The sequence below is a fragment of the Halichoerus grypus genome, chromosome 4, assembly GCF_964656455.1.
Source record: "Halichoerus grypus chromosome 4, mHalGry1.hap1.1, whole genome shotgun sequence".
Lineage (NCBI taxonomy): Eukaryota > Metazoa > Chordata > Mammalia > Carnivora > Phocidae > Halichoerus > Halichoerus grypus.
The window spans coordinates 50,805,824-50,830,020 of record NC_135715.1 but is presented as its reverse complement, the minus strand read 5'-3'; the positions used below and the strand labels follow the sequence as shown (position 1 = coordinate 50,830,020).

Genomic DNA, 24,197 nt, shown 5'->3' with positions numbered 1-24,197 from the left:
GAAATCCCCACTGGGCGCTATAAGAAGCCCCTGGGCTCTGGGCAGAAGCCAGTGGCTTGGGCTAAGAGCACAAGATGACATCAGGCCTCCTCTGCCTCCTCGCCCTTCCGTTCCTCCTTGGCCAGGCCACAGGGGATTTGGAGCCCCTGATCGCCAGCACCACCTCCAGCTCTTTCCCTGACCCTGTGTTGAGCTCCAGCTTCATCCCTGGCTCCAGCTCCAACAACAGCTTTGGTCCCAGCCCTGGCTCCGTGACTCAGGTGAGAAGGCCCCACAGTCTGAGAGCTCTGTTCATTCCCTTCCTCTCGCTTTTTGGGGAGCGCTCTAGAAGAGTTACAGCTCCCTTTGTTAACTGTAGGCACCCCAGAAATGAATTAAAACCTGGATAAAATAATTAAATTGTTTGCAAGGGAGACGACATCTTGGTTCTTCCACTGGAGGCTTTAGGGAAAGAATCGAAACTTGAAAGAGGTTCTCAAACTTGGCTGCACTTTGGATTCGGGGGTAGGAGGCGAGGGTGGGAGGGGGACTCTAAAAATCGAGATGTCCAGGTTCTATCCCAGATGAGAACTCTTAGGCCGCATTACTAGGCCGCGTCCTGAGCCTTGTTCCTTGGGAGCTGAGTCCTCTTTGTATCTCCTTTGAGGAGCTGAGAAGAGCAGGGAGGATATGAGACATTACGGGTCAGGAAGCATATCCTCACTCCAGCTCTGCCCACGTGGGCTCTGGGCCTCTCTGTAGGAGCCCTGCTCTGTAAAACCCAGGCTTTCCTTGCTATAGTGTGCCTTGGGGTGGAGGAGTCTTAACTCTCCCAGAGGCTGTCCCTGTGTGCCTCTGTGATCTTTATTCACAGGTCAGGTTGCTGCTTACATGCTCCCATCTGAATGGAAGGGCCATTGGGAAAAGGGGAGGAAAAGGCTCTTCTGTAGTTTCCATTTTGCCAATGTAGGCAATGGAAACTTGTTGATTAACGAATGGTTTGGATAGGGCCCAGATAGAAACTGCCACAACAATGTTCATTGAGTGCCTAATAAATGACGGGGCTCGCTTAAGTACATAATATGTGTTATCTTATTTAACGCTCAGAGGTTGGTAAAATTAATGGTCCCATTTTAGAGATGTGGAAACAGAGGCTTAGAGAGGTGATGTCATTGGCTTAAAGTCACTAAACCAGCAGATTATGTAACTCAGACTTAGTCTGCCCATCCTCTTCCCCATCTCTCCCTAGGCAGCTTTCTATATTTTGGGGGAGTATAGATGAAAACTTATTTTTAAGGGGAGAATGGTTTTGGGAATCATAAATATGCTGATAGTCTTTGTAGTCATAAATCAGATGCATTATTTTATTCCATGATACTAAGTAACTTCTGGGGACAATTAGAACTGGTTAACATTGAAGAAAGAGGTTAACAATAAATAATTTATTTTGAAGCTTCATCACCAATCAGAAACCAGCATTTGGGTAAGATGATCAGTTAAAATAACAGAAAATAAAGTATAGGTCAAGAAACAGAGAAATCCAATATGCCTGTTGTCTGATAAAAAGATAACTGTTTTGAAGTAGATAAGGAATGGTAGTTAAATTGCACTTAGAGGTTTTAATTTCCTTCCTGGTTTACTGATCTCCCTCTGGTGAGTCAGTATCACTACCCAAACTTCTTTTTTATAGCAGGCTAGGTGTCACTTCTACTATAAACCCAATTTCCTAGGGCTGGCTGTCAGCTTGATGAGCTCTTTGGAAAGTGGTGGAAAACCCCTTTATAACTGTCATTGAGCAAGTTCCAAACGTATCATTTTCTGTACTTGGAAAATGTTGAGTACCATTATTTTATGCCTTGAATCTTTACAGGCACTTAGACCTGGCTGCTAATTAGAGCCAATTGCAACCTTAAATCACAAATGTGAGTCACACCTTCAGCTCTAGCGCTCTGAACACTCCACATGCCTTGGATGGCTCCCTCCAAAGAAGGAGCCGCTCTCAGGGTCCTCAATTCACAGACAAGAGAAGGCGCCATGCTTTGTTCCACACAGTGACTGGCAGAGTCGGAACATGGAGTCGTGTGCTTTTGTCATCAGGCTAAGGGGCTTGGGTTTGTTGAAAAAAAAGGACACGAAACCTCTCTCATGACAATGGGCCTGATTCACTGGGCAGGAATTGGGTCTTATTTGTCTCCCTAACACCACAGCCTGGCAAGCTGTAGACACCAGTAAATGTTAATTGAACACATGCTGTGTGAGACCCCATCAGTGTGAGGTGTCTTGTAAGGTACTGAGGATCCTATTTGTCCCTCACAAGGGAGATTGCAGACCCTCTCAAAGGCCAAGGGGACAAGCACATGTCTGTGTCTCCCATTCCTCTTGTTACACTCACATAGAGTTTAAACATTCACTGCAAAGAGAGAGACCCATCACCATTAGCTTCATTGTCTTTGAATATGAGGAGCAGAAATATCTCTAATGGGAGACACTGATCAAACTTATGGACCATTTTGATGTCAGCTGCGCACGCTGGGCTGATGATAAGCAGGTTGGAAGCTGGGGAGTCCACGGTGCTGGGACAGAGATGTTCAGTAGAAGACAATGGAATGGCTGTCAGCAGGCTCATAATTATTTGCCTGCCTTTCAGGTGAACTTCAGGACTAAAAGTTGTTAGCTGGTGGTTTCTAGTTGATTGTCTAGAGACTGCTTGATGATCTTCACTATTTTCTGATTTGACAGAGCTTTTCAGTGAACTCTAAGTATGGTTCACCCTGTCTTATGCAGCTAATTAACCTCCCCTTGTCAAAATGCAATGCAAGATATTTTTTGAGGGTAGACAGTTGTTATAATAAGCTGGTTTTTTTTAAAGTCCACGATACGTTGGTCCTCCTGTACAAGCCTTGGCGTGCTTGAATGGGAGGGAGTCTTTCTAGCTTCGGTGGGAGTGATAAACCTGGTTCCAAGGGAAGCTGGTCTCTCTGAGAGACTTCTGGTGTAGCTTGTCCAGGCCTTCTTCATCCCTGGCAAAGACCCTTATCTTAACCCCTTCCCAGCCCCTGTGTTCAGCATAAACCTGCTCGTCTCTCCTCCTTACTCCCCAGGTGTGGGATGTGATTGGCAAAGAAAATTGAGACCAATGTCAAGAATTTACCTGGCATCTATATATATAAACATTGTGTGTGTGTATGTGTGTGTGTGTGTGTGTTTGCTCATCTTAAAGAAGATTAGGTTAAATTGACAAGCAATTTAGTTGCAAAAAAGCCTGAATTAATTGGTCCAGAGGTCACTGCCAGAATACATCTTGATTATAGAAGCATCTAGGTCCAGCTTGTTTGGAAATCATGGAGGTTGATAGATACTAAATGCACAGAGCACACAATCTCAGCTGCGGCCAATTGACCTCCTAAACTTTGAGAGGTGTGGCCTGCATCTCTGCAAATTCTGCAAGCCATTGCTCTGCCCTTGGTAGTTTCGGAGACATTTCAGTCTGATGTTCCACAGGTGAGCTTTGGGCTGACCATCAGATGAGATCATTGTAAAGCTCAGCCAGTTGGCTGCCAAGAGTTCCTCTGGAAGGCAACAGTAGTAATAAAAAAATGTTAATTGTGCTGGGATCCCCTTGGGGAAGTTCAAAGGGGACAAAGGAAAAACAGGATCTTTCAAACCTGTCATTTTAAAATATGCAGCGGCACCAAAGTGTGAGCCTGAATATCTTAAAGAAACATCAAATATTTTAAAATGACTTTTCTGCAAGTGGTAAGCTGGAAAACTTAAAAAAAAATTTTTTTTTGCACAAAACCTTCAAACTCCTACATTATTCTGTCTTTTAAAAATGGCTGGTTTGTTTCCATTTTGAAGAATGTTAATTATACAATTTCCTGGGTGAAGAGAGGATGTGAATTTGCACTGTGTTTTTTCCCTGTAACCCATATCCATGATGGTTTTCCCGTTCCATTCGTTGGAAGGCATTGGGTTGGGGTTGGGGTAAAGAAAATGAGTGCATGGAAGAAAAGGGAAAGTGACATCTACTGATCACCGACCACATGCCAGGGACTTGGTTTACATTACGTAGTTACTCTTGGGGATGACCCTCTGAAGTCGGTTATCTCTATTAGACAGGTGAGGAAAGCAAGACTTACAGAGGGTTCATGTCCAATAAGTGGTAGAATTGGAATTCAAACTTAGGATGCCCATCACTTCTTTCTTTCCCTTTCCTTACATGGGAACAGTAATAATTTCCTTGAAGCCTCCTCAAGAAAGGAGAATCTTCCTTTAGGTAAAGGTGTCTGACAGTGGTTTGGCCTGGCTGGTGGAGATGTGGCTGAACTGAGTGTAATCACTGCCTGGGAAACATGGCAGTTTTAGCTTGTGTCTCTGATCCGCTTCATTCATTCATTCATTCATTCATTCATTTAAGATTTATTTATTTTAGAGAGTGAGTGTGAGTGGGGAGAGGGAGAGAGAGAATCTCAAGCAGACTCCCCACTGAGCATGAGCCCAGCGGGGCTTGATCTCACGACCCTGAGATCAGGACCCTGCGATCAGGACCTGAGCCGAAATCAAGAGGCGGGCGCTTAACCGACTGCATCACCCTGGCTGATTCTGTTCATTTATGTATTGGACTCCACTTGCTTGCCTCTGAGCACTCTTGACAGGCCAATTTCTGTCACTCCAGTTACCAAAAAGCTAATTTCCCAGCTTATTACTGATGTTGAACTTATTTTTATTTCAGTCGCTTTCCAATTTCACTGGATTCGAGGATGACCACGGCACCTGCCAGTGCTCTGTGATCCTCCCGGACACCACCTTTCCTGTGCAGAGAGTGGAACACTTGGAAGTCACGGCTCACATTCTCTCCCAGAAGTTCGAGAAAGAGCTTTCTAAAGTAAGCATTGCTTTTCTTCCTCTTCCAACCAAATCTTGATAGGAACAAACCAACCCTTTTTATTCAGGATTTGATAAGCAACCTTCGTTGTGTCAAAGCCAGCATGCTTGCATCCTGTGGAGATGTTAGCATTTGTTTTTACAGTACACCTGTGGAGCTCTTTATAGCAGGAAAAATGAGGGCATGGGAAGAAAATGGGATGGAGATGGTGCATGCCACGGATAAACTCACTTCAATACTGTGCACGTGTGATTGGAAGGAAGCCCTGAGCTTCCCCCTGCCAAACCCAACCCTGCAATTTTTATTTGGTTTTGGTTCTGTTGTTTCTTCTCCTTTTGGTCTTCTTCCTCCTCTTTCTTCCAGCTTTGCCTTGTCTTTCCTCTCCTCTCTCCTCTGTTCTCTCTTCCTTCTCCTTCACTTTTCCTTCCTATTCCTGTTCACCCCCCCTTCCCTTGTCCATCCCTTCTAATCTTTCTCCCTTTCCTTCCTATTTTTTTTTTTTTTATTAATCTTTCCTTACTTTTGGAAAGCCCCACCTCCTTCTTTGCCTCTTCCTTCTCCTCTTCCCCTCTTGGAAGCTTGTCCTCTTCCTGTCTTTCTCCCTCTTTTCCTTTCTCTTCCTCTGATTTTCTTTTTCCAGTTTACTTTCTTCTCTCCCTCCCCCACCTCCCTCCCTCTGTCTCTCCCTCTAACTCTCTCTGTCTCTGTGTGTCTCTCTCTCATTCTCTCTCTCGTGTGTTATCCTCTGTTGTCTCAGCAGGAACATTACATTAGACATGTCTAGCATTAGACCGAAACGGAAGGCTTCGCTGGGAATTTGAATCAATTCTAATAGGTCACGCCGCCTTGGTAAAGACCCCGCTTCCAACCCCCTGATTCAGGCTTTTCTCCAGCCAGAGGAAGTCATCCCACAGGGTTTGCCTTTCTCTGAGCCGGCTGGAGCAATGTGACCTGGCATTCCAGTTTTGACCCCTTCTCCGTTTTTAGCCAAGTTAAAAATCAATTAGAAAGGCTCCTATTTTCTGCACAGGTGAAGTCCAAGCTAGGCTATAATCACATTATGCATTATTTACTACAGCTCCATTAATCTACAAGGAGCTCTGGCCTTCCTACAAGATTCCAAATAAGTTTTCCTGAGAAATTTAAACTTAGCTACCTCAACATCCAGCACAGTTACCCTTTAAGACAAAACTTATGATGAGGCTGAGACCCTGCTTTCAACCTGAATTGGTAGATAAATATTCTATGTTTAAATGAATGTCCAGGAAAATGTGTTTGACTACACTAGGAACCTAGCTTCTTAAGAAATAAAATGTCCTTGAATTAATCAGCAGAAAAGGCACAGCGCTAAATTATAAATTCCAACCATTAATATTCATAGCCTTATTCCAGCATAATCAAGTACAGATAAGAAGTTATGCATGAAAACATAACAAGTGGAGGAAAATCCTAAGTAAAGATCTTTTCAGTTAGAGTCATTTGCTTTGAAATAGTGGAAGCAACTGATTTGCATGCTTTCTTTGCTGGCAGGAGTGTGAAGGGCAGTTTGAAACCCCATGCTGTTTTGGGGAAGTGTGCAGCTTGCCAGGGTGGAGAGTGCGGGACATTTCATTCCAATTCTGTAAAGAGGGCAGGTGGCATCTGCCTTGCTAATAATTGGCAGGGAGGAAGTGTGGAGTAGGTGGGAGAACTTTTAGTTCTGAAAGCATGAGTAGCTGTTCCTCAAGAAATCTGCGATTGAGGCCAAAGAAAGGAATTGACCTGCCCGTTGAGATTTGCATCATAAATTCTGCGTGACAGATGATAATAACAACAGCAAGAACAGCTTCCCTTTGTGCTTTTCTAAATGCCTCTGGGTCTGTTCTACTCTCAAGCGACTCTTTAAGGCAGATAGGCCAGTGTTCTTCCCATCTTAGGGATGGAAAAATGGAGGTTCATAAAGGTCAAGAGACATCAATGGACAGGTCATTCCTCTCTTGGCTGGGTGAGCCAGGGTAGGAATTTGGGTCTTCAGAATCATCCCAGTTCCTTTTCTCGGCCATGCTGTTATCAGCCTCCAAGAAGAGATGTGGGAAGTCAGGCATGCCTTCAATCCAGAGTTATCTCTTCAGCTGAGGGCTTTTGAATTTTCAGGTGAATGATTATAGCTGTCCCTAAGTTGTCTTGGAAATCACCGTTTATCTGGAGGCCTGGAGGGGATGCCCGATTGGACAGGCTGCCAGAAGAGGGTTTGGTTGGACTGCTTTGCATTGATTCATTATCTACCAATTCAGGGAAGACAGGGAGCTGCCTCTGCATAAGATGCTGAAAGCATTTTATACTTTTCTGTTGTTTATGATATGTCCTCTTGTGACCATACTCAAGAGAGGACGACACAAAAGGCAGCTCAGGATTTTCTTTCTGCGGTCTTTGGGGCAAGTTATTTAATAGGACACATTTGCTGATAGATCCTCATGCACGAGAAGGTTGAGGCAGTCAGGGAGACATTCAGGCAACTTCTAAACAAACAACATTGATTAAACAATGTTTTGTGCAGTGAAATATAATAAATTAAAAGGTCAGATTGAAAAAACCCCCTGAAATCACTGTTTCTCTAATAATTGCAGGCAGTTTATAGACATCCAGTAAGTGAGGCACTTTTTTTTTTTTTTAAGATTTTATTATTTTTAAGTAATCTCTATACCCAATGTGGCGCTCGAACTTACAACCCCGAGATCAAAAGTCGCATGCTCTACTCACTAAGCTAGCCAGGAGCTCCTAAGTGAGGCACTTAATATGTATTATCTCTAGTCTTTCCAATAATCTTGTAAGCTTGATATCATTACCCCCAGTTTATATGAGGGGACTAAGGCTTAGAGAAATTAAGTGATTTGCCTCCTAAGTACTGAAGGCGGATTTGAGTTTAGGTGGATCCAGCTCCAAAGTATTTCATATGTCTTCACTGTCAATTCAAGCTCAACTAATCTTGTTAAAGATATATTAAAATAACAGTTATGTTGCAGAGTACATTTATTTATTTCAAATAATCTGGCCATAATAATGATCACAGGTTTTGAGGCAGAAGCATGAGCCAGATTCTTTAGTCTAATAGCCGGCTGCACTGCACCCCTATCTATTACGAGACTACATTTACTGTGCGGAACAACGACAAATACCCCAAAGTGAACCCCTAAACAAACTTTGATTCTTAGAACCCACCAATGAAGTAGTATGTGCATCACAAACAAAAAAAAAAAAAGGAAATTCTGAATGTTAGGTTGGTGGTTGGAAGGCAAGCATAGACGAGTCTTTTAAAGCTCAAACTTGTAGTGATGAGGAGCTTGTAGTAAAGATGTTGACACAGAGAGGTGTCCCCTTAGGGCTACACCCATATTCTTGCTGCACATCTCTGGGCAAGTCAGGCTGCTTCTGCTGATGTTGCACTTCTGGGAGAGCTAGATGTTCTCAGAATTGCCCATTCTCAACACTAGAGAACCGAACAATCTACTTAAGTTGGTAAAGTCCTCAAATTCTCTCCTGCCTTTTTTTTTTTTTTTTAGAGAGAGAGTGTGTGCGCATGCATGAGCAGGGAAGTGGGGAGGAAGAGGCAGAAGGAGAGGAGAGAGAATCTCAAGCAGGCTCTCAGGCTCCATGCTCAGCGCAGAGCCCAGGACAGGGGCTCAATCTCACGACCCTGAGATCATGACCTGAGCCGAAATTAAGAAGGGGACGCTGAACTGACCAAGCCACCCAGGAGCCCCTCCCTCCTGCCTTCTTAGAACTCCATGGACGATTCTGGTTTTCCTGAACATCACTGAGCTTTCCTTTAAATGTCTGCTGAAAGAACCTCAAATTTTCCCCAAACAGATCTTTTTTTTTTAAGATTTTTATTTTTTATTTTTGACAGAGAGAGAGAGCACAAGCCTGAGAAGCGGCAGGTAGAGGGAGAGGGAGAAGCAGGCTCCCTGCTCAGCAGGGAGCCCGACGCGGGGCTGGATCCCAGGACCCTGGGACATGACCTGAGCCGAAGGCAGACGCTTAACCATCTGAGCCACCCAGGTGCCCCAACCCCAAACAGATCTTTAGAGACCTCATTTTGTGGCAGACTCTAGGTTATGCCTTGGTTTTCAGTGAGAATCTGGGAGAGCCACATTTTATTTAGCAGAGATGACAGTTGGATCACTCATTTCTGTAGAATAACAGCTGCGATGTGCCACCAACATGTTCCAGGGAAGCAGAGGGTGTTTCATGTGTTCCAAGAGCTGGCAAGGCCAAATGCCAACAAGAATACTCATTTCTCAAACTTCCATTTCTGCAATGGATTGGCACTTTATTATTATTATTATTATTATTATTATTTTTACCACAGGCAAGGTTTTACGCTTGATTTTTGTAGAAATTAAAACCTGGCTACCTTATATTTGTGTTTATACTTTTGAGAGGAGGACTCATTAGGTCATTTATATATATTTTTCTAACCTCCTTATCCACCAAAATGTCACCAGCTTTATCAGCCTCCGAGTGATGGCATGGCTGATGGCAGTGAGCATCAGTTGCCTGAGGAGATACACTCACAGTGCCAAGGGCTGCATTTTCAACTTTCATTAAAATCCTCTTTGCCTGAAGCCCTAGCCCTTGAGGTCTGTGGCCTATGAGTCTGCTCTAATTTGCACAGTGGGGTTAAGTGGAAGGGCTAAAACGACAGAAGTTAGGGCTGCCTTTGGTATTAGGAGGATTATAGGCTAACATCTGGCTCTGAATTCATCCAGGCCCCGTGGATCAGCTACTTGACATTAGCACGGTTTGGGGAAAAGTATCACTTATGTTTGAATTTTTAAAAAGAATGTAAAACTAGCAACTTTTAATGAGCAGGTCCTTAAAAAAGCCATGGCATTTCTTTTCGAGATCAGATACAAAAAAGAACCACCAAATGTGTTTATTGAAATATCCATTTGGAAATTCCAATTATACACTGAACCACCAAGGGAATTTTTGCAAGTATTTTAACTTAATGATCAGACATTCAAATATATGCAACAAACGTGTAAAGGTCTGATTGCAGTAATCAGTTCTTGGAATAAATGTGGGTGCTCTTAATGAAATGTGCACTTGACAGTTGCATATACACTCACATATTGTGTAATAAAGTTGGGTCTTTATGCCACTTTGTGAAAGGTGGAGGGGCCCAAAACTCAATGCATGTGGCAATCAGAGAAGGAATTCTCCTTAGTGCATTTCTCCCGCTTCTAGAAAATAGTTAGATTTAAAGCAGTGTTTCTAAATGGAGGGAGGGTGGTGGTGGTGGTGATTTTGCCCTCAGGGAACATTAACAATGTCTGGGGCATATTTGGTTGTCACAGCTGAACAGTCTATGGGTGCTTTTGGTATCTAGAGGCCAGGGATGCTGGTAAACATCCTATAATACACAAAAAAGCCCCCCCCCCCCCCCCCGAGAGAATGCTCTAGCTTAAAATATCAATAATGCTGAGGCTGGGAAACGCTGATTTAGACACGGTGTGTGCATTGAGGGCCTGGTTCAAACCAATTTAGTTTGGAGACCTAATATCTTCAAACATTAAAATGGAAATTAAAATATACTTGTGCATGATGACTCTGAAGCAAAATTATTTTTAGTCTAGGCAAGTACAAAATCCACCCCATGTTTTAGTTTCTTTTTTTAGTTTGCACTTAGATAGATTAAAAAAAACTACTCAAATATATTTTTGATCCATTTCTTTACCAAAAAATAAAAAAAAAAAAAAGATTGACAGCAATCAAACAGTCCCCAAGGGCTTGGTCGTGGAGGAAGACTGCATGGTATTACTTTGGGAATTGACTTAAGCTTTTTGATTCCCTTTCAGGTGAGGGAGTATGTCCAATTAATCAGTGTGTATGAAAAGAAGCTCTTCAACCTAACCGTCCGAGTAGAGATCATGGAAAAGGATACCATTTCTTACACTGAATTGGACTTTGAGCTGATCAAGATAGAAGTGAAGGAGATGGAGAAACTGGTCACACAGCTGAAGGGCAGTGTCGTCGGAAGCACAACAATTGTGGACCAGCTGGAAGTGGAGGTAAGGCATGAGCTTGTTTCTGAGAGCTTTACTAAGAAATTCTCCTCAGCGGGCAGGTGCCAGGACCAGGCTACGGGTCTCTCTTCCAGCTTCCAATTCTGCACTCTCGTATGGCCGCATGGTCACATGGCATGTCCCATGTTCTGCTTTCCATGGACATCTGTCTTTGACCAGTAAGTTCAGCACAGTGGGGACATGTTCATTGAGGAGCAGGTGTCTCCAGTGGTCCTGCCCCAGAACCAAGTGGCCTTTGAACGTCTCCAGAAAGGAGATGCTATGAATCTGAACAACTCCATGGCCAGGTTAGATCAAGTGCCTTCTCTGTTCTGGATTTATGCTTGTGGGACTAGAAAGCCACAATTTACCTGATTTTGGACTTGCTAGGTCAGTTTCTCCTTTTGAATGATCATGTGATCCTTGATCCCTCTTGGAACACTTCTCCACATACTGGCAACCCTCTTTAAAGGAGTTTCTTGGGAGTATGTCTTAATGAAGCCTTTATCCTCTATGGATAAAGACCATCACATTAATGTTATGGTTGGGTAATTCATATCAATGTGAATTTACTAGCACGGTCATGACGTGGGCTGTAGTTGAGAATTCTAGTTACATATGTCAGACTTTAAGTTTTCTCTGGCCCTCACCGTTCATTAGAAACTTAATTATAATACAACATGAGTAAACACAAGTTTATAAGGGCAGGTTATTGGAAATGAACTTTAATGGACTTTTGTGGATGCTTAGACTGAGCCTGTGCTCTATTATTAAATCTGTTAAAATCTTTGCCATTTTCTTCTTGTCACACACATCTGCCTGAGATGTGACAGGCATTCACACTAAACCATAAAATGTATTCTTCCAAGTGAAACCATTCAGAAGAATCTCGGGCATATTCTCTAGCAATGTTTCACTAAGTGACAAATTCAGCCCTGGAATGTTTATGAAAGCAATTGCATGATACTACAAAGTCACTCTGAATTTTTATTTCCTTAGATAAGGAATATGACTCTCCTGGTAGAGAAGCTGGAGACGCTAGACAAAAACAATGTCCTTGCCATTCGCCGAGAAATCCTGGCTCTGAAGACCAGGCTAAAGGAATGCGAAGCCTCTAAAGGTGAAAATGTTCCTGTCACCCCACCTCCTCTTGCCCCTGGTAAGCATGCCATGTTTTCACCACTTGAGCCAGGCCCAGGTAGGAGCTGAGAGCAGGATGGGGAAGGGAAGATGGGATTGTTGCGGCTCTGAGCTTCCTCTTCCGTGCTTTGAAATCTCTCCCTTAGTAGCTCCACTTGCTAGCATGTTCTGGGGTGCATAGAGGAAAAGCACCGACGATGAGTTGACTTAAAACAAGATCCACGCATTACACGTGTCCCCTTTGCATTTGCTAACAAGAAGAATATCTCTGTGGTGATAGAGTTGTTGTCAGGGGGGCTGGGTGAAAGCTTCTGGAATCTGCATGGCATCTGTGCCGTCCTGTGGATTGCAAGGGCTGATTGGCTCCTGTGGCTGATGAGCTGGGTTATGCTTGAATCTTCCTTCCCTCCTCTCTTTCCCTCCCTGCTTCCATCTCTTTGTTTTTCCTTTGTGCTTTCCTTAAATGCACCTGCTGTTTAGCATGTCTTGGGATTGAGGGAGGCATTAATGGATGGCCCCACATGCCCAGGACTTGGGCCTGCCATCCCTCCTGGACGGGAGTTCCTGGAGGGCAGGGATGGCCTCTCACTCTCTAACGGTCATCCTTGGGGCAAGGTATAGCCTAGAGGGGGTGCACCATAATACCTCCAGGGATGGAGGCAGTGGAGTGTAGGGGTCAGGAGTATGGCTCTGGGACCCCAAAGGCCTGAGCTTCCCAGCTATGTGGCCACAGCCAAAGATCCGTAATCTCGGCAGTGATAAAGTGGGAAGAGAGTACCTACCTTGCAGGGGTGCCGTGAGGGTCAATGAAACCAGCCTTGGGAAGCACAGAGCTCTATGACTGGCACTTATGCACTGGAATTTGTTATTATTATTAATGAAGATAGCTGAAGTGGACACCTTGCTGGGAACAAAAGCAGTGCTCCTCGGGTGCTTCAGCACACCCCTCCAGGTGAACGAAAGCCCACTGCTCAGCCTCTCAGGTCTCTGGCACAGGGCAGCTCTCTGCGGCTCGTGCGCGTCTCCACCTGAAAAGGGCCTGTGGCTTCTCATCCCATCATACAGCTCTTGGTATTCTCATTAACTCCTCTTCCCACAACCTGATTCCTTTTAGGCTGTGTGTTTCTGGATCCTTGTCAATGTAGCTGGTTTCTTTAAGGCTTTAATTAGATACTGCCATCGTTCTTAGCCTCTTGGTGGTGGTTAGCAGACTCATCCTTCCCTCTTCTTTGTTGGCAATCTGTCATAGTATGACATACAGAGGTAGTTCAGGACAAAGGCCGTGCCTCGTCCTCCATTACAAGCTAAGGTTAAATTTGGTCTGGGATCAGTGGTGTCAGTGTGCGTTGAAAACGTGAGCTCATTCTGCTGGCCACGCAGGGCTCCCTGAGGACGGGGGTCAAAGCAGTGACAAACCCTGATAACACCTGAGCAAGGCTTGCTTCATTCCTTCCCTCGCTCCCTCCCTCTCTTCCTTCCTTCCTTTCTTCTTTCTTTCTTTCTTCTTTCTTTCTTTCTTTCTCTTTGTTTGTTTGTTTGTTTCTTTCTTTCTTTCTTCACAGCAGATTTTCCTCATGGAATAGATATTTCAAGCACAGTTTTCTCTGCATTCCTTAGAGCGAGGACATTTTAGAACTGGAGGGGACACTCAGAGCCATCTGGCTCAGGTCCATCGTGTCTCAGGAGGAGGGGACTTAGGTGGTGAGGATGCTGCTTTTCCTGAGGCCACACAGGTAGTTAATGGCAGAGCTGAAGCTGACGTGCAGGGCCCCTTACTCTGTGGGTATCGCAGGACCTAGAGTGTCCGATGGCAGTAACTCAAGGATGGCAGTGGGAGACAAAGTACACTGCTTGGTATATCTAAGGAGGAAAACAAATGAGTCTGTTGGATTATTTTTGTTAGAATTCCTTTTCTAGAACTTTCCCCTAGGTCCTCACACTTAGTCTTTTGTAAGCCATCCCAGCCCAGCTGTGTTGTTTAAGCAAATTGGACCCAGATTTCCTCTCACTTTCCCACAACCTTGGCTGTACCTGGATCCCAGCCAAGCCACTTGGCCCTCCTCCAGCTTTGTTCATATTATATTTATGATGTTTATATTAAACGGACTTTTTGTCATGTTTTTAAATCAATTTCTTTTTACTTGCTCTCTTTCTGTTTGATTGGTTGATAATGCAGAATTGGAAACTCCCCAGACACCACAAAGTTGTGAGCCTGTGGAGACTTTAATTAAAGTTACTCACTATTATGCGACCTTAAAATCTGGCCTGTCTGCTTTCACTGCAGAGAGGCACAGAACAAAAGGCTGTATGCAAGTCTCAGCTCTAAAGCAATTTTGTGTTCGCTGGGCCCCTCCCTTGCAGTTGCCACGTGCTACCCCTGTGGTCAGCTTGATCTTCGAACCAGCACATGTAGCTAGGGTTCAATAAAACATGCTTTATATTTGGTTTATGCTGAAAATGGCATCCTTTTCTGCTTCATTTCGTAGAACTTTCTAATCTAAAATAATTGGCCTTCTGCTCATTAACTTTTTTTTTTCCTGAAAACAACTGACTCTGTCTGATCTCCCCTGAATCTAAATGATGGAAGATAGGCAAAATGTACGCACTCGCTCAGGGGTGGATCGCCGATGTGCTTGGCAATGACGCATAGTAGGTGCTCAGGAAATGGTTGATGGAGGATATGGGGTGACCCGCCCAAATCCCAAGCCTTAGGAAAAGCAGAGCGTTGGGTAGTATATATTCAATAATTCAGAGTCAATTTGGTCTTCATCATCTTGTGATTATGACCAGGTTAATTGCCTAATTCTCACAAGTGAATTGTATTCTCCTCTTTGCTCAAAGTTCAGTTGTCCAGGTAGGAGATTGCACCCAGATTAAGTTTCCTCTGCATATAGACTTTGACTTAAGAAAAATGCTGCTAACCATGAGACTTTCTTTTTTTTGTAGTAAAAATTTTAATCAGATAAACTAAAATATCTTTATGGGTTATAATTCTGGAGTTTGGCACCTAGCTTCTAACTTTTTTTACCCATCCTTCAAAATTGGGCAATGCAAATTTGAATTCCCATTTGTTGATGCAAATTAAAAACTCTTTACCACATCACACACACAAATACAACCATGAAACTTGAAAAAAGCCAAGTCAGGGTATGTTAAAGTCTTACCTTACGGTTTCCCAGGGTATTTTCAGAATACCATGGCAATATCTAATGAATTGCGTGATGAAGAGATTGCCAACCAAGGATACCCTTGTGTGGAGGGTTCCTTGCATTATGTTCTGTGGAGTGGATACTAGGCTTTTTGAAAAACTCAGATATGTAGCAGAGTAGAGGGCTAGGGTTTTATAAATAAGGTAAGCTGGGTTTGGGAGATTTGATCAGTCTTTCCTTCCCTTATTCCACGATCCTGATTTGGTACCACTGCATGGCTGGTCCTGTTCTGGGAACCAGGGTTACCAGGATGGCTCCAGGAACCTCCAGAAACCACTCTGTAGGAAGGGAGACAGGCAGGTGAACCTTCAATTCCAACATGATGTGATTATAACGCTGTTAGTTACCATTTATTGAGTTACTGTACATGCCTTCTCTCTCTTCTTCTTAACAGTGCTACAGAGTAGGTATTAGGAGTTTTTTGTTTGTTTGTTTGTTTGTTTTAACATAAGGAAGGTGAAGCTCAGAAGGTTACACAGCCAGTAAGTACTGGAGTCAGGATTTGACTTGGAATCTATCTGCCAGTATTTTCACTGTACCAGGCTGCCTTCCATAGATGCTCTGATAGAGAGGTGCACCTGTGATTCCCAGAGTGACAAGAAAGGTCCAACAACTCACCAACCTGATTAACACCAGGCTATCTTGGCTTCCTTGCTTGTGGGGTAGCTGAAAGGGTGCTTTTCTTCTTGTTTCTGTGGCATGTTCCTTTCTACCAGAAATTGCAAAATGATTCATTGGTCTCTTACAGTCTTGGATGATGGTTGGACATGGGTGGTTGTCAGGGTAAACTTGTGATGGCTGAGGAAGGGAATGGAGTACCCCTAAGACCTTGAAATGAAGGAAGGGGTGGGGAAAGGGTATGAGATAAGGGGGGGTGGGAAAAAGCTTGGCACAGATGGGGTGAGGGGGGTGGGGGCTCTGGCAGGGCTGGATGAGCAGTGGGCACCCAGCTGGCTGTCAGTTTCAGTGTCGTTTCCAGGATAGTTTGCCACCAGGAATCGAGGAAGCCCGCCATGGCCTTTTCTCTGGTCTGTCATTGCTGTAGCCACATCTGTGGTATTGCCAATGATGCTCAGTTCTCTTCTCTTTTTCCACCTCCTTTGACCATAGCCAGGGCCCTAAAAATGGCCCAAGGACATCGAGGAGAAGAGGGGTATGATAAAAAGGACAGGAGAGTGTTTAGGAACGGTTGGGAAGTGAGAAACAGAGACTGTGGTTTCAACAGTTTTGGTATTTATACCAGGTGTAATTTTTAATTTCCTGGTCCGTGTGGAAAATGATGAGCCATTATTATTATTATTAATGATAGTAGAAGTAGTCATATTTAAGAGGAGTTTATTTTGGTTCCTTTATATCTAAGGATTTCCACATCTAGCACAGAACAGTTTATGATCTTTAACACCTTGATAATGCTTGGATACGTGTATGCATCATAACTTTCCCTTAAGTATTTTGTTGCTGTTGGTTTGGGATATTTTCTTTCCAGAAAAGCAAGATTCAATTAAGCAAACAATTCCTAAGTCTTCCTACCTGCAAGAAAAATGTGACTTTCTTTCATTTCCTCAGAGTGAAATGTAGTTAAATAAATAAGTTCTCGGGAAGATGTTTTAACTAGAAAATCCAGTTTGTAGCATTTGGAAACTCAAACAGTTTTTGTTATCATTAAACTGAACACACCACTAACTTTATTTTAATAATTCATGCATTGTTTCATAAACAAAAGCCAACAAGCATTCATCTGAGAGATCACTTTTTGGAGAAGAAATAATAATTTATAATTTTATTTATTATTTCTTTGGTGGAGAGCAGTCTCTTGGCTGAACACACGTTGCTTTTTTATTTATGAAATGGTGCATGCATTATTAAAATAAACCTGCGACTGTGTTCTGCTTAATGATATGCAAAATTATTTGAGGTTGGGTACAGAATGGTTTCATTTCTCTACCTCTTGTATGGTTGGCTGGCTTTCCCACCAACTGCGGATTTATGAGAGCATTTAAGGAGCACGTATGTAATTCTGGGACCAAAAAGCCCCACCAGATTGGAAAAATAAAAGCAGGGTTTCTAGTAATGGTTTCACCTCTGAGCAGTCCTTGAATAAGGAGGGGAGAAGGGGGGGACATTTAGCAAGGAGAGGAATGGGTCTTTCGATATCGGTCAGAGGCACAGACTTACAGGCAAAGCTTTGCTCCCCCTTAACCAGCCTCCCCCCTGCCCCCCACCACCACCCTATGATAAATCAGGTAATTCTTTGGAGCTCTGCTTTTGGCTCCAGCTCACATCATGTGCTCTCCACGGCTCCCTGATTCCCTCCAAGCATTCAAAGCCAGATCGAGTGATTCAGGTTCTGTTCCTCCTTCCCTCACCTGCTCTGCTCCAGGCAGTCGGATGAGGGAAAATGACCTCAAATGTACTTGAAGTTGAATTTTCTTTGTCATCCAAGAAACAATGTTACCCGTTTGTAAAGGTTATTTATTAAGATCCCAGAAAATGTGTGTTCAACTCTGGATAGTTATTATAAAAATCCTGGAGGAATTTTATTTTATTTTTGTAGCTCATAAATGGTTTGGGTTGGCAGGCATTTCAGAGTGCAGTGTGAAGGGCCAGTTGTCCAGTCTGGGTCGTTCACTGGTGTTACAGGGAAGGTGGATTCAGTGGACCAGTGAGTCTGGTCCCACTTGATTGTACACATTGTAATGGCAGTGTCCTATTGGGAAAGGTGAAGTACTTGTCTGGCATTCTATGGCCCAGTCGAAATTGTGGTATGAACAGCAAGACCTACCTTATTACTCTACAGCAAGATGGTCACCGAGTGTTCTAGGTCATGGGCTATGCTTTGGGCACAGAGCAGGCAATATTGCCCTAAAATAACTTCCATGCCTTCTCAAGGCTAAAATCCCACCATGATAGGACCATCTTTTTGTATCTTTAAAATCCCATATTTAAAACCTCCTCTTCTGAGATTGGCTTGGGCCGGCATTGGTACCTGGTGTGGGTATGCACTTGGGGTTCCAGGGAGGGAGGGCCAGAAAGGTGAAGGGCGTGGACACTTGCCCAGGACAGTCTTCTCCTTCATCACAATTGTCCCTGATCCTGGGGAATAGCAGGCTTTATGGGAAAAAGATAGGATCTGGGATGATCTTGCTTTCTTGATTTCTCTGTCAGAAAGATGAAATTTAAAAAAAATTTGCAAAATGCTTTCTGACAGAAGAAAATCTATCAAATCCACCAAGTCCTCCTCTCCTCTTTCTGGGCCCTCAAACCTTTTTAGTGTGGCTCTTGGCAGCTTTAGCATCCCCATTTCCAGAATGAAAGCCCACTCATGGAAACAGAAGGTTGTTTTCTCTAGAGCCCACAGCGGGTTTGCATTGAGACTGACACCGAGAAGGTTTTGGCTCTTCTCCGTCAGAACCACTGTCGTCACTGAACCTTGACAAGACAAATCTTTATGGATTCCTTTGGTTCTTAGGGTATTAAACCATTTGTGTCTTGTCGTTCATTTTTCTCTAAGAATGCCCTTTTATGTTCTTGTTTGTACAGGGAGCTGTGGCCATGGCGGTGTGGTGAATATCAGCAAGCCGGCTGTAGTTCAGCTCAACTGGAGAGGGTTTGCCTATAAGTATGGTGCCTGGGGTCGGGATTACTCTCCCCAGCATCCAGAAGGGGGGCTGTATTGGGTGGCACCTTTGAATACAGATGGGAGAACTCTGGAATATTACAGACTCCACAGTACGCTGGATGATTTGCTATTGTACATAAATGCCCGAGATCATCGGATTACCTATGGCCAAGGCGGTGGTACAGCGGTTTATAACAACTACATGTATGTCAACTGGTACAACACCGGGAGCATTACCAAAATTAACCTGAGTAACAACAGGGCTGAAGTGACTCAAACTCTCCCTAATGCTGCCTACAATAACCGCTTTTCATATGCTAATGTTGGTTGGCAAGATATTGACTTGGCTGTGGATGAGAATGGATTGTGGGTGATTTATTCAACTGAAGCCAGCACTGGTAACATGGTGATTAGTAAACTCAACGACACCACACTCGTGGTGTTAAACACTTGGTACACCAAGCAGTATAAACCATCTGTTTCCAATGCCTTCATGGTGTGTGGGGTTCTGTATGCCACCCGCACTCTGAACACCAAAGAAGAAGAGATTTTCTATTACTATGACACAAACTCAGGGAAAGAGGGCAGACTAGACATCACAATGCATAAGATGCAGGAAAGAGTGCAGAGCATTAACTATCACCCTTTTGAGCGGAAACTTTTTGTCTATAATGATGGTTACCTTCTGAATTATGATCTGATCTTTAACCGGGAACCCAAGTAAATGTGTGAGGGTGAGAGAGAGAATGTTCTTTGAAAAAATGGTCTTTTCCACTTCTTTAGCTATCTGCAGGGGGATTTGGAAGTGTGTTTGCTTAGTAGTGATATTTAGGAGCATAGTTCTATCACGCTGGAGACTTGGGATATTTGCCCTGATTTGATGAGTTCTTTTGGAAGCTGTCTGCCTCCAGAGATGTATTTCCCTACTGGAAAGAAGGTCCTTCCAGGGTGGATGGGATTGTGGAGGTCTAGGGGCATTATGGGTCCCAGGAAGGTGTCAGTGGTCCAGGCAGCATCTGGAAATTAAGGAACTTGAAGAGAACTCTGCATGGTTTTTGGGGATTCTTTGTACCAACGTGTCTCAGTGACCAGTTCTCCCCCATGTAGACAGACTAATTCATCCATACTTGAAAGAAACATGGGCTCAATTAGGCAGATTAATACCCAGAGCTCCTCGAGGGATCCAGTCTCCATCGTTGTATTTCTTACTAGCACCTGGAACAATGTTTTATATGTAGCATATTAGTAGATTAGCATGCTTTATTATATCTGTAAAATGCTCAGAGTTTTCTAAAGAAAGGCTCTTTTATGCATTAAATTGTACCACTGTAAATCGGTCCCAAATGGACCTACAGGTGAGGCACTTGCTTTTTCTTTGCTCCCTCTGTCCACCTATATAAGAGTCAGTAAACCCTCCTGCCTCATGACTTCATTCCAAAGGCAGCTCAGAAGATTAGAACCAGACTTACCAACCGATTCCCACCACCCCCATTCTCTGCTCTCCCTGTTTCCTACCTCCTGCTTTTATGAAAAGTAACTTTTTTTTTTTTTATGGCGTGGATATAAGAAAAACAAAATCACATTTTTTGTTTCTTCATGAAATTTCACTTCCGTGACTCTAAGACCATAGGAAGATCACATGGCAGATAAAATAATAGCATATGTGGTTATATGATAAAGCCCTTGGAGCGTATGTGAGACTTGTATTAATTCATAGCAGTTGTTTCATTGCAATTTTTGTCTTTAGCCTGAAAGCTGTGAGAAAATGAAGTTTTTTGAGGAAGAAATATTTTAAAAACCACTGATAGTATCTAGCAAATCAGTGCAGTTTGAGAACCTTCCAGGTGTCTGTGCTTCTGTGCTTTTGGATGGCGTTATCATCTGGTCTTGGTCTCTTTCCCTTTGATGTTCATGAGTCCCAGTCTATAGGATTGGCTCCCTCAATGCTATAATTGTCCCCTTTTAATAAATGATTAAAGTGGGTTTTGATAAAAATGTTGTCCTTTGTGTGTTTTTAAACTCTTTTATTTTTCTTATAAAAAAGCCTCTAATAGGGTGGTCCCCCCCTTGCTGTGAGGTACCGCATGTGCCTGCCTCCCAAACAGCAATACCCAGGAGATCGTACACCTTACAGCAAAGAGCATCAGGGGCTTTTAAAGGAATCCAAAGTCAGGGCTGGCTCTTTAGTTTTCATTTCCCTTTAAAATCCATTCTTTCTGGCAGCTTTTTTTTTTCTTTTTTTTTTTTTGGTATGAGACTGCACTCTTTTCTTTTGGGATATGACCTTCTGTACTTATTAATTTGCATGACTGATCTGGTTATTTCCAATGTTAGACTATATTTGTGTGGTTTATGTTCCTTTTCCAATTGAGCTATTAACATAAGAAGCCTCCAGATCTTCCCCAAACAGAAGGTCTTGTACAGAAAGCAAAGGGACTAACCGGCCACACTGGGGAGAGAGATACCTTTACCAAAGAGAATGTGTAGGGGGACAGGTGACCTAGAGCTGGTAGGATAGATAGACTAGGCTAGTGTAGTTAGTCTTACCGAAATGCTCATTTTTAATGCATGCCACACTTTTTGAGGCAGGCGGTAGCTACAATATTTAGTATTTCCAGCAGTATTATTCTGTATTTTTCAGGCTGAGCAGAGACAGGTATGGCCTTCAAAATGCAACAAGATATGAAGATAAAGATGAGTAAGTCATGTGAGATACAAGTTAAAAACAGTGATGTTATATTAATCTGGCTCTGGGCAGTTTTCCAGATGAATATTTCTATCACATCCACGTCTGACATCTGAAGATCTGGGAAAGAAGGTAGGAAGCCAAGGTAACCCTAACAAGCAGCTTCTTATCTCAATGGCTACAGAAGCGTTTGCCTGGAAGTTCCCTTCTGAACCCACTGGCCATGGCCTGTCCACCTGCGGTGGCTGCTTGTGGGATGTCTCCCTCCTGGAAGGTGGAACAACTAAACTGGGGGATTCAGCTACGCAGTGGAAATGTTAGCTCAGGATTCATCAGCTAGTGCCCTTTGGGGGAAAAAATTGTGTATATATATCTAAATCAGCTTTTTTTTTTTTTTACTGTACCATATTTATCAAATCAGCTTTATTGGGATGCCTGGGTGGCTCAGTCGTTGAGCGTCTGCCTTCGGCTCAGGTCATGATCCCAGGGTCCTGCGGGGCTCTTTGCTCAGTGTGGGGCCTGCTTCTCCCTCCGCCCCTCCCCGCCCTTGTGCTCTCCCTCTCTGACAAATAAATAAAAATCTTAAAAAAATAAATCAGCTTTATTGAGATGTAATTTACATGAGATAAAATCTGGCAATTTTAAGTGTACACTTAAATGACTTTTGGCAAACACATACAGTTGTATAAAGGCTACCACAATTAGGTTGTAAAATATTTCCATCATCCCCCCAAAGTGCTCTCGTGCCTTTCTGTGGTCAAATCCTACCCTCCCCTCCTAGCCCCTGCCAACCACTGATCCGTTTTCTACCTCCACAGAATCATATAATACGTAGCCTTTTGAGTCTGGCTTCTTCAGGTTTCCTCTTGAAAAAGAGAACTTGTGGACTCAAATTACCCTAGCTGTAACTGAGCATTAACAGGTGCTCTCAGGGTTCCCTCCATTTTTATTATTTTGGGGGAGGTGGAGAGGGAGAGGTGTGGAGAGCTGAGGTGACCTCCTGCTCTGTAAGGATTCCCTCCTGGCCTGGAATTGCCATGGGAGGGGCCTAGCTCTGGGTGTCAATCAAGCCTACCAACCTGGCAGCACTGGCCAAACCTGAAACTTCCCTTGTCTCCAGCCTTATTCAATGTCTCTTCTCCAGTCTCTAGCCCTGAGCCGTAAGCATCTCTACCCAGATGAGTCCTGATACTAAAGATGCACAGTGGGTAAGAGTGTAGGATTTGGGGTCAGGCAAAACCGGATTTGACTCTTGGTTCTGCTGCTGACAAGTGGTATGGCTTTGGGCAGCTTCCTTAATTTTTCTGAGACTCGATGTCATTCTCTGTATAATAAAACCGTGTACCTCCGGGTCTTGTTGGGTGAATTAAATGATATTAAATATAGAAAGTGTTTAGTACAGTTTTTGGCACATGCTCTGCCATCAACAAAGAGCTATTATCCTGGTTTCTCATTTTGAGACTTAAGTTCAGAGTGGTCATTGGGTTGACAAGATATAAAGCTAATTGGGATCAAAGTTTACATCTTCTCTATAAGACTTGTTGCGAGTAGCAACTCTTTAAGCAGGTGCCATTTTTGTCATGAAAGAGTTCCAAAGGCAAGAGCACTCTCTCTTTGTCCTCAACTCTAAGGCGGGCCCTCAGAGCTGATGTTTATTATGTTCTGACACCAAAACCACCAAAACACAGACAGATGAGCAGCAGAGACTGAGACTCCTTTCCCTTTCTTTTGAGCCACTGAAAACCTAAATGAAGACTGGCTTCCATCAAGGATGGGACCAAAATAGATGCAGGGGATCTTCTACTTGCTTTTCTGTAGTCAACAAGAACATCAATCTTCTCAGAGCAGGGATGGGTATTTATTTTGTACTCTACTTTTAGTACAGAGTATTTCTCTCTCAGAGTTTGTTTACACTGCCAGCCTGAAGAACGTGTTTTCCCTCTCTTCTTGATTCGTGAACCACTGAAAGGGAAATGGCAGGGGATGGACAAACGGTGATCGTGTGGCTGCCTTCAGGATGACGTAGGGAGGTTCTGGGCCTGAGCCCTCAATCATCTCAAACAGATGTCACACCATGAAGGATGATTAGCCTCCCCTGCTCCAGAAAGTTCCGAAACAACAAAAAGGTGAACTGTGACACATCAGAAAATAAAAGGCAGGCCTGTTTCTAAGGCACGACGCTCCCAGCCAGTGGAACAGACCAGCTGGCCTGGCTCATCGATGAGAGATGCTATTTGAGTTGTCAGTTCAGTTGCCAGGCCTCACATCTGTAGCTTGGGATGCACCCACTTGTCTCTGAGATCTGCATCTGTTCCTGGAGCTCGTTCAAAGGGAACAGCTCTTGGAACCAAGGTCCATTGTGGAGAAAGATGGCCTTTCATCTGTCCAGTGGGGAGGCTTCTCCCTGGGTGCCACCTCTGGACATCCTGGAACCTGGAAGGCTGGTTTCCCAGGCCCCCAGCCCGTCTATGGAATCTGAAAGAAAAACTTATGGTGTGTTTGGGGGCTTCTCTGTGGTTTTCCTGGAGCTCAGTGTGTGTGGCCGGTGCAGGAGGATAAGGATGGAATGATGGGCAGGGATCAGGGTTTATATGACATCAAAGGAATTTCATTCCTGAAGCTCCACCCAGCA

The 24,197-nt window shown here is 43.7% G+C and overlaps 1 protein-coding gene across 1 annotated transcript; it reads left to right on the top strand.

Moving 5' to 3' along the window:
- Positions 1-74: 74 nt before the first annotated feature.
- Positions 75-21,238, top strand: OLFM4 (olfactomedin 4). Its single transcript, XM_036069301.2, has 5 exons — positions 75-260; positions 4,712-4,864; positions 10,705-10,917; positions 11,911-12,070; positions 18,801-21,238. Exons 1-5 carry the CDS (start codon positions 75-77, stop codon positions 19,601-19,603), a joined length of 1,515 nt encoding a protein of 504 aa, XP_035925194.1. The 3' UTR covers positions 19,604-21,238.
- Positions 21,239-24,197: the final 2,959 nt, after the last annotated feature.